General features: G+C 56.5%; 1 protein-coding gene across 1 annotated transcript in view; it reads right to left on the reverse strand.

The window, feature by feature from the left end:
- LOC145340234 (alpha-2-macroglobulin-like) overlaps nt 1–7,782 on the reverse strand; it is a 40,069-nt gene extending 32,287 nt beyond the window's left edge. The window contains exons 1-2 of the mRNA XM_080184677.1: nt 7,631–7,782; nt 6,004–6,084 (exon numbers count right to left, since the gene is read on the reverse strand). Coding sequence (XP_080040803.1) covers nt 6,004–6,084; nt 7,631–7,684 — 135 coding nt within the window. The 5' untranslated portion in view covers nt 7,685–7,782. The remainder of the gene's footprint in view (nt 1–6,003; nt 6,085–7,630) is intronic.
- Between the last annotated feature and the right edge of the window lie 19 nt (nt 7,783–7,801).

Here is a 7,801-nt window from a genome sequence, read left to right on the forward strand (position 1 = left end):
CTGTCCCTGTCTCTCTCTCTCACACCAGTCTGTCCCTGTCTCTCTCTCACACACCAGTCTGTCCCTGTCTCTCTCTCTCACACACCAGTCTGTCCCTGTCTCTCTCTCTCTCACACACCAGTCTGTCCCTGTCTCTCTCTCTCTCACACATCAGTCTGTCTCTCTCTCGCTCACACACCAGTCCGTCCCTGTCTCTCTCTCACACACCAGTCTGTCCCTGTCTCTCTCTCTCTCACACACCAGTCTGTCCCTGTCTCTCTCTCTCACACCAGTCTGTCCCTGTCTCTCTCTCTCTCTCACACCAGTCTGTCCCTGTCTCTCTCTCTCACACCAGTCTGTCCCTGTCTCTCTCTCACACACCAGTCTGTCCCTGTCTCTCTCTCTCACACACCAGTCTGTCCCTGTCTCTCTCTCTCTCACACACCAGTCTGTCCCTGTCTCTCTCTCACACACCAGTCTGTCCCTGTCTCTCTCTCTCACACACCAGTCTGTCCCTGTCTCTCTCTCTCTCACACACCAGTCTGTCCCTGTCTCTCTCTCTCTCACACACCAGTCTGTCCCTGTCTCTCTCTCACACACCAGTCTGTCCCTGTCTCTCTCTCACACACCAGTCTGTCCCTGTCTCTCTCTCTCCCACACCAGTCTGTCCCTGTCTCTCTCTCACACACCAGTCTGTCCCTGTCTCTCTCTCTCTCACACCAGTCTGTCCCTGTCTCTCTCTCTCTCACACACCAGTCTGTCCCTGTCTCTCTCTCTCTCACACACCAGTCTGTCCCTGTCTCTCTCTCACACACCAGTCTGTCCCTGTCTCTCTCTCTCTCACACACCAGTCTGTCCCTGTCTCTCTCTCTCTCACACACCAGTCTGTCCCTGTCTCTCTCACACACCAGTCTGTCCCTGTCTCTCTCTCACACACCAGTCTGTCCCTGTCTCTCTCTCTCTCACACCAGTCTGTCCCTGTCTCTCTCTCTCTCTCTCTCTCACACCAGTCTGTCCCTGTCTCTCTCTCACACCAGTCTGTCCCTGTCTCTCTCTCTCACACCAGTCTGTCCCTGTCTCTCTCTCCCTCACACACCAGTCTGTCCCTGTCTCTCTCTCTCTCACACACCAGTCTGTCCCTGTCTCTCTCTCTCACACACCAGTCTGTCCCTGTCTCTCTCTCACACACCAGTCTGTCCCTGTCTCTCTCTCACACACCAGTCTGTCCCTGTCTCTCTCTCTCACACACCAGTCTGTCCCTGTCTCTCTCTCTCACACACACCAGTCTGTCCCTGTCTCTCTCTCACACACCAGTCTGTCCCTGTCTCTCTCTCACACACCAGTCTGTCCCTGTCTCTCTCTCTCTCACACCAGTCTGTCCCTGTCTCTCTCTCACACACCAGTCTGTCCCTGTCTCTCTCTCTCTCACACCAGTCTGTCCCTGTCTCTCTCTCTCTCACACCAGTCTGTCCCTGTCTCTCTCTCTCACACCAGTCTGTCCCTGTCTCTCTCTCTCTCACACACCAGTCTGTCCCTGTCTCTCTCTCACACACCAGTCTGTCCCTGTCTCTCTCTCACACCAGTCTGTCCCTGTCTCTCTCTCTCTCACACACCAGTCTGTCCCTGTCTCTCTCTCTCAGACCAGTCTGTCCCTGTCTCTCTCTCACACCAGTCTGTCCCTGTCTCTCTCTCTCTCACACACCAGTCTGTCCCTGTCTCTCTCTCACACACCAGTCTGTCCCTGTCTCTCTCTCACACCAGTCTGTCCCTGTCTCTCTCTCTCTCACACACCAGTCTGTCCCTGTCTCTCTCTCACACTCCAGTCTGTCCCTGTCTCTCTCTCACACACCAGTCTGTCCCTGTCTCTCTCTCACACACCAGTCTGTCCCTGTCTCTCTCTCTCACACACCAGTCTGTCCCTGTCTCTCTCTCTCTCACACCAGTCTGTCCCTGTCTCTCTCTCTCACACCAGTCTGTCCCTGTCTCTCTCTCACACACCAGTCTGTCCCTGTCTCTCTCTCTCTCACACCAGTCTGTCCCTGTCTCTCTCTCTCACACCAGTCTGTCCCTGTCTCTCTCTCTCTCACACACCAGTCTGTCCCTGTCTCTCTCTCACACACCAGTCTGTCCCTGTCTCTCTCACACACCAGTCTGTCCCTGTCTCTCTCACACACCAGTCTGTCCCTGTCTCTCTCTCACACACCAGTCTGTCCCTGTCTCTCTCACACACCAGTCTGTCCCTGTCTCTCTCTCTCTCACACACCAGTCTGTCCCTGTCTCTCTCTCACACACCAGTCTGTCCCTGTCTCTCTCTCACACCAGTCTGTCCCTGTCTCTCTCTCTCTCACACCAGTCTGTCCCTGTCTCTCTCTCTCACACCAGTGTGTCCCTGTCTCTCTCTCACACACCAGTCTGTCCCTGTCTCTCTCTCTCACACCAGTCTGTCCCTGTCTCTCTCTCACACACCAGTCTGTCCCTGTCTCTCTCTCTCACACCAGTCTGTCCCTGTCTCTCTCTCACACACCAGTCTGTCCCTGTCTCTCTCTCTCACACACCAGTCTGTCCCTGTCTCTCTCTCTCTCACACACCAGTCTGTCCCTGTCTCTCTCTCTCTCACACACCAGTCTGTCTCTCTCTCTCTCACACACCAGTCTGTCCCTGTCTCTCTCTCACACACCAGTCTGTCCCTGTCTCTCTCTCTCTCACACACCAGTCTGTCCCTGTCTCTCTCTCTCACACCAGTCTGTCCCTGTCTCTCTCTCACACACCAGTCTGTCCCTGTCTCTCTCTCTCACACACCAGTCTGTCCCTGTCTCTCTCTCTCTCACACACCAGTCTGTCCCTGTCTCTCTCTCACACACCAGTCTGTCCCTGTCTCTCTCTCTCACACACCAGTCTGTCCCTGTCTCTCTCTCTCTCTCACACACCAGTCTGTCCCTGTCTCTCTCTCTCTCACACACCAGTCTGTCCCTGTCTCTCTCTCACACACCAGTCTGTCCCTGTCTCTCTCTCACACACCAGTCTGTCCCTGTCTCTCTCTCTCTCACACCAGTCTGTCCCTGTCTCTCTCTCACACACCAGTCTGTCCCTGTCTCTCTCTCTCTCACACCAGTCTGTCCCTGTCTCTCTCTCACACACCAGTCTGTCCCTGTCTCTCTCTCTCTCACACCAGTCTGTCCCTGTCTCTCTCTCTCTCACACACCAGTCTGTCCCTGTCTCTCTCTCTCTCACACACCAGTCTGTCCCTGTCTCTCTCTCACACACCAGTCTGTCCCTGTCTCTCTCTCTCTCTCACACACCAGTCTGTCCCTGTCTCTCTCTCTCTCACACACCAGTCTGTCCCTGTCTCTCTCACACACCAGTCTGTCCCTGTCTCTCTCTCACACACCAGTCTGTCCCTGTCTCTCTCTCTCTCACACCAGTCTGTCCCTGTCTCTCTCTCTCACACACCAGTCTGTCCCTCCTGTCTCTCTCTCTCTCTCACACCAGTCTGTCCCTGTCTCTCTCTCACACCAGTCTGTCCCTGGCTCTCTCTCTGACACCAGTCTGTCCCTGTCTCTCTCTCTCTCTCTCTCACACCAGTCTGTCCCTGTCTCTCTCTCACACCAGTCTGTCCCTGTCTCTCTCTCACACCAGTCTGTCCCTGTCTCTCTCTCCCTCACACACCAGTCTGTCCCTGTCTCTCTCTCTCTCACACACCAGTCTGTCCCTGTCTCTCTCTCTCTCACACCAGTCTGTCCCTGTCTCTCTCTCACACACCAGTCTGTCCCTGTCTCTCTCTCACACACCAGTCTGTCCCTGTCTCTCTCTCTCTCTCACACCAGTCTGTCCCTGTCTCTCTCTCACACACCAGTCTGTCCCTGTCTCTCTCTCTCTCACACCAGTCTGTCCCTGTCTCTCTCTCTCTCACACCAGTCTGTCCCTGTCTCTCTCTCTCACACCAGTCTGTCCCTGTCTCTCTCTCTCTCACACACCAGTCTGTCCCTGTCTCTCTCTCACACACCAGTCTGTCCCTGTCTCTCTCTCTCTCACACACCAGTCTGTCCCTGTCTCTCTCTCTCTCACACACCAGTCTGTCCCTGTCTCTCTCACACACCAGTCTGTCCCTGTCTCTCTCTCACACACCAGTCTGTCCCTGTCTCTCTCTCACACACCAGTCTGTCCCTGTCTCTCTCTCTCTCTCACACCAGTCTGTCCCTGTCTCTCTCTCTCACACACCAGTCTGTCCCTCCTGTCTCTCTCTCTCTCTCACACCAGTCTGTCCCTGTCTCTCTCTCACACCAGTCTGTCCCTGGCTCTCTCTCTCACACCAGTCTGTCCCTCTCTCTCTCTCACACCAGTCTGTCCCTGTCTCTCTCTCACTCCAGTCTGTCCCTGTCTCTCTCTCACACCAGTCTGTCCCTGTCTCTCTCTCCCTCACACACCAGTCTGTCCCTGTCTCTCTCTCTCTCACACACCAGTCTGTCCCTGTCTCTCTCTCTCTCACACACCAGTCTGTCCCTGTCTCTCTCTCTCACACCAGTCTGTCCCTGTCTCTCTCTCTCACACACCAGTCTGTCCCTGTCTCTCTCTCTCACACCAGTCTGTCCCTGTCTCTCTCTCTCTCTCACACCAGTCTGTCCCTGTCTCTCTCTCACACACCAGTCTGTCCCTGTCTCTCTCTCACACACCAGTCTGTCCCTGTCTCTCTCTCTCTCACACCAGTCTGTCCCTGTCTCTCTCTCACACACCAGTCTGTCCCTGTCTCTCTCTCTCACACCAGTCTGTCCCTGTCTCTCTCTCTCACACACCAGTCTGTCCCTGTCTCTCTCTCACACACCAGTCTGTCCCTGTCTCTCTCTCTCTCACACCAGTCTGTCCCTGTCTCTCTCTCTCACACCAGTCTGTCCCTGTCTCTCTCTCACACACCAGTCTGTCCCTGTCTCTCTCTCTCTCACACCAGTCTGTCCCTGTCTCTCTCTCTCTCACACCAGTCTGTCCCTGTCTCTCTCTCACACACACCAGTCTGTCCCTGTCTCTCTCTCTCTCACACCAGTCTGTCCCTGTCTCTCTCTCTCACACACCAGTCTGTCCCTGTCTCTCTCTCTCACACCAGTCTGTCCCTGTCTCTCTCTCTCTCTCACACCAGTCTGTCCCTGTCTCTCTCTCACACACCAGTCTGTCCCTGTCTCTCTCTCACACACCAGTCTGTCCCTGTCTCTCTCTCTCTCACACCAGTCTGTCCCTGTCTCTCTCTCACACACCAGTCTGTCCCTGTCTCTCTCTCTCTCACACCAGTCTGTCCCTGTCTCTCTCTCTCACACACCAGTCTGTCCCTGTCTCTCTCTCACACACCAGTCTGTCCCTGTCTCTCTCTCTCTCACACCAGTCTGTCCCTGTCTCTCTCTCTCACACCAGTCTGTCCCTGTCTCTCTCTCACACACCAGTCTGTCCCTGTCTCTCTCTCTCTCACACCAGTCTGTCCCTGTCTCTCTCTCTCTCACACCAGTCTGTCCCTGTCTCTCTCTCTCACACCAGTCTGTCCCTGTCTCTCTCTCTCACACCAGTCTGTCCCTCTCTCTCTCACACACCAGTCTGTCCCTGTCTCTCTCTCTCTCTCACACCAGTCTGTCCCTGTCTCTCTCTCTCTCACACCAGTCTGTCCCTGTCTCTCTCTCACACACCAGTCTGTCCCTGTCTCTCTCTCTCTCACACCAGTCTGTCCCTGTCTCTCTCTCTCACACACCAGTCTGTCCCTGTCTCTCTCTCTCTCACACCAGTCTGTCCCTGTCTCTCTCTCTCACACACCAGTCTGTCCCTGTCTCTCTCTCACACACCAGTCTGTCCCTGTCTCTCTCTCTCACACACCAGTCTGTCCCTGTCTCTCTCTCTCACACACCAGTCTGTCCCTGTCTCTCTCTCTCACACACCAGTCTGTCCCTGTCTCTCTCTCTCTCTCACACACCAGTCTGTCCCTCCTGTTCCCCCAGTCACTCCTCCTCTTCCTCTCGAGATGCACCCTCAGTGAAGAGGGAGTTTGCTCACCAATTTTGGACTGTTATTCCCCAGTTCCAGTAAAGCTGTGGTCACGTACGCTGAGAGGGAAACGGAATCATCGACACCTCCCTGAGGATGGAGAACACGGAGAGATCAGACACAGAGAAAGCTTCAACACGGGAAGGGCACACAGAAAGTCGTCCCTCTGACAGTGCGGCACTCCCTCAGCTCTGACCCTCTGACAGTGCGGCACTCCCTCAGCTCTGACCCTCTGACAGTGCGGCACTCCCTCAGCACTGACCCTCTGACAGTGCGGCGCTCCCTCAGCACTGACCCTCTGACAGTGCGGCACTCCCTCAGCACTGACCCTCTGACAGTGCGGCGCTCCCTCAGCACTGACCCTCTGACAGTGCGGCACTCCCTCAGCACTGACCCTCTGACAGTGCGGCACTCCCTCAGTACTGACCCTCTGACAGTGCGGCACTCCCTCAGCACTGACCCTCTGACAGTGCGGCACTCCCTCAGCACTGACCCTCTGACAGTGCGACACTCCCTCAGCGCTGACCCTCTGACAGTGCGGCACTCCCTCAGCACTGACCCTCTGACAGTGCGGCACTCCCTCAGCACTGACCCTCTGACAGTGCGGCGCTCCCTCAGCACTGACCCTCTGACAGTGCGGCACTCCCTCAGCACTGACCCTCTGACAGTGCGACACTCCCTCAGCGCTGACCCTCTGACAGTGCGGCACTCCCTCAGCACTGACCCTCTGACAGTGCGGCACTCCCTCAGCACTGACCCTCTGACAGTGCGGCACTCCCTCAGCACTGACCCTCTGACAGTGCGGCACTCCCTCAGCACTGACCCTCTGACAGTGCGGCGCTCCCTCAGCACTGACCCTCTGACAGTGCGGCACTCCCTCAGCACTGACCCTCTGACAGTGCGGCACTCCCTCAGCACTGACCCTCTGACAGTGCGGCACTCCCTCAGCACTGACCCTCTGACAGTGCGGCACTCCCTCAGCACTGACCCTCTGACAGTGCGGCACTCCCTCAGTACTGACCCTCTGACAGTGCGGCGCTCCCTCAGCACTGACCCTCTGACAGTGCGGCGCTCCCTCAGCACTGACCCTCTGACAGTGCGGCACTCCCTCAGCACTGACCCTCTGACAGTGCGGCACTCCCTCAGCACTGACCCTCTGACAGTGCGGCACTCCCTCAGCACTGACCCTCTGACAGTGCGGCGCTCCCTCAGCACTGACCCTCTGACAGTGCGGCGCTCCCTCAGCACTGACCCTCTGACAGTGCGGCGCTCCCTCAGCACTGACCCTCTGACAGTGCGGCACTCCCTCATACTGACCCTCTGACAGTGCGGCACTCCCTCAGCACTGACCTCTGACAGTGCGGCACTCCCTCAGCACTGACCCTCTGACAGTGCGGCACTCCCTCAGCACTGACCCTCTGACAGTGCGGCACTCCCTCAGCACTGACCCTCTGACAGTGCGGCACTCCCTCAGCACTGACCCTCTGACAGTGCGGCACTCCCTCAGCACTGACCCTCTGACAGTGCGGCGCTCCCTCAGCACTGACCCTCTGACAGTGCGGCGCTCCCTCAGCACTGACCCTCTGACAGTGCGGCACTCCCTCAGCACTGACCCTCTGGCCCTTTGCTCTCCTACCTTCAGGGCATTATTGAACAGTCTGCCCTGGCAGGTAAAGCAGCCTGATTCCATTTGAAGTTGCTGAAGGTAGATGGTCGCATCCCTGATGATTTTCTCATCGATGAAAATATAGGGACGGGCTTGAAGAAATGATTTCAATACAAAAGCAGTTAGCCTGAGAGAGAGGGA

This window comes from Carcharhinus amblyrhynchos, unplaced genomic scaffold, assembly GCF_965287045.1.
Source record: "Carcharhinus amblyrhynchos unplaced genomic scaffold, sCarAmb.v2.hapA scaffold_860, whole genome shotgun sequence".
In the NCBI taxonomy this organism is placed as follows: domain Eukaryota; kingdom Metazoa; phylum Chordata; class Chondrichthyes; order Carcharhiniformes; family Carcharhinidae; genus Carcharhinus; species Carcharhinus amblyrhynchos.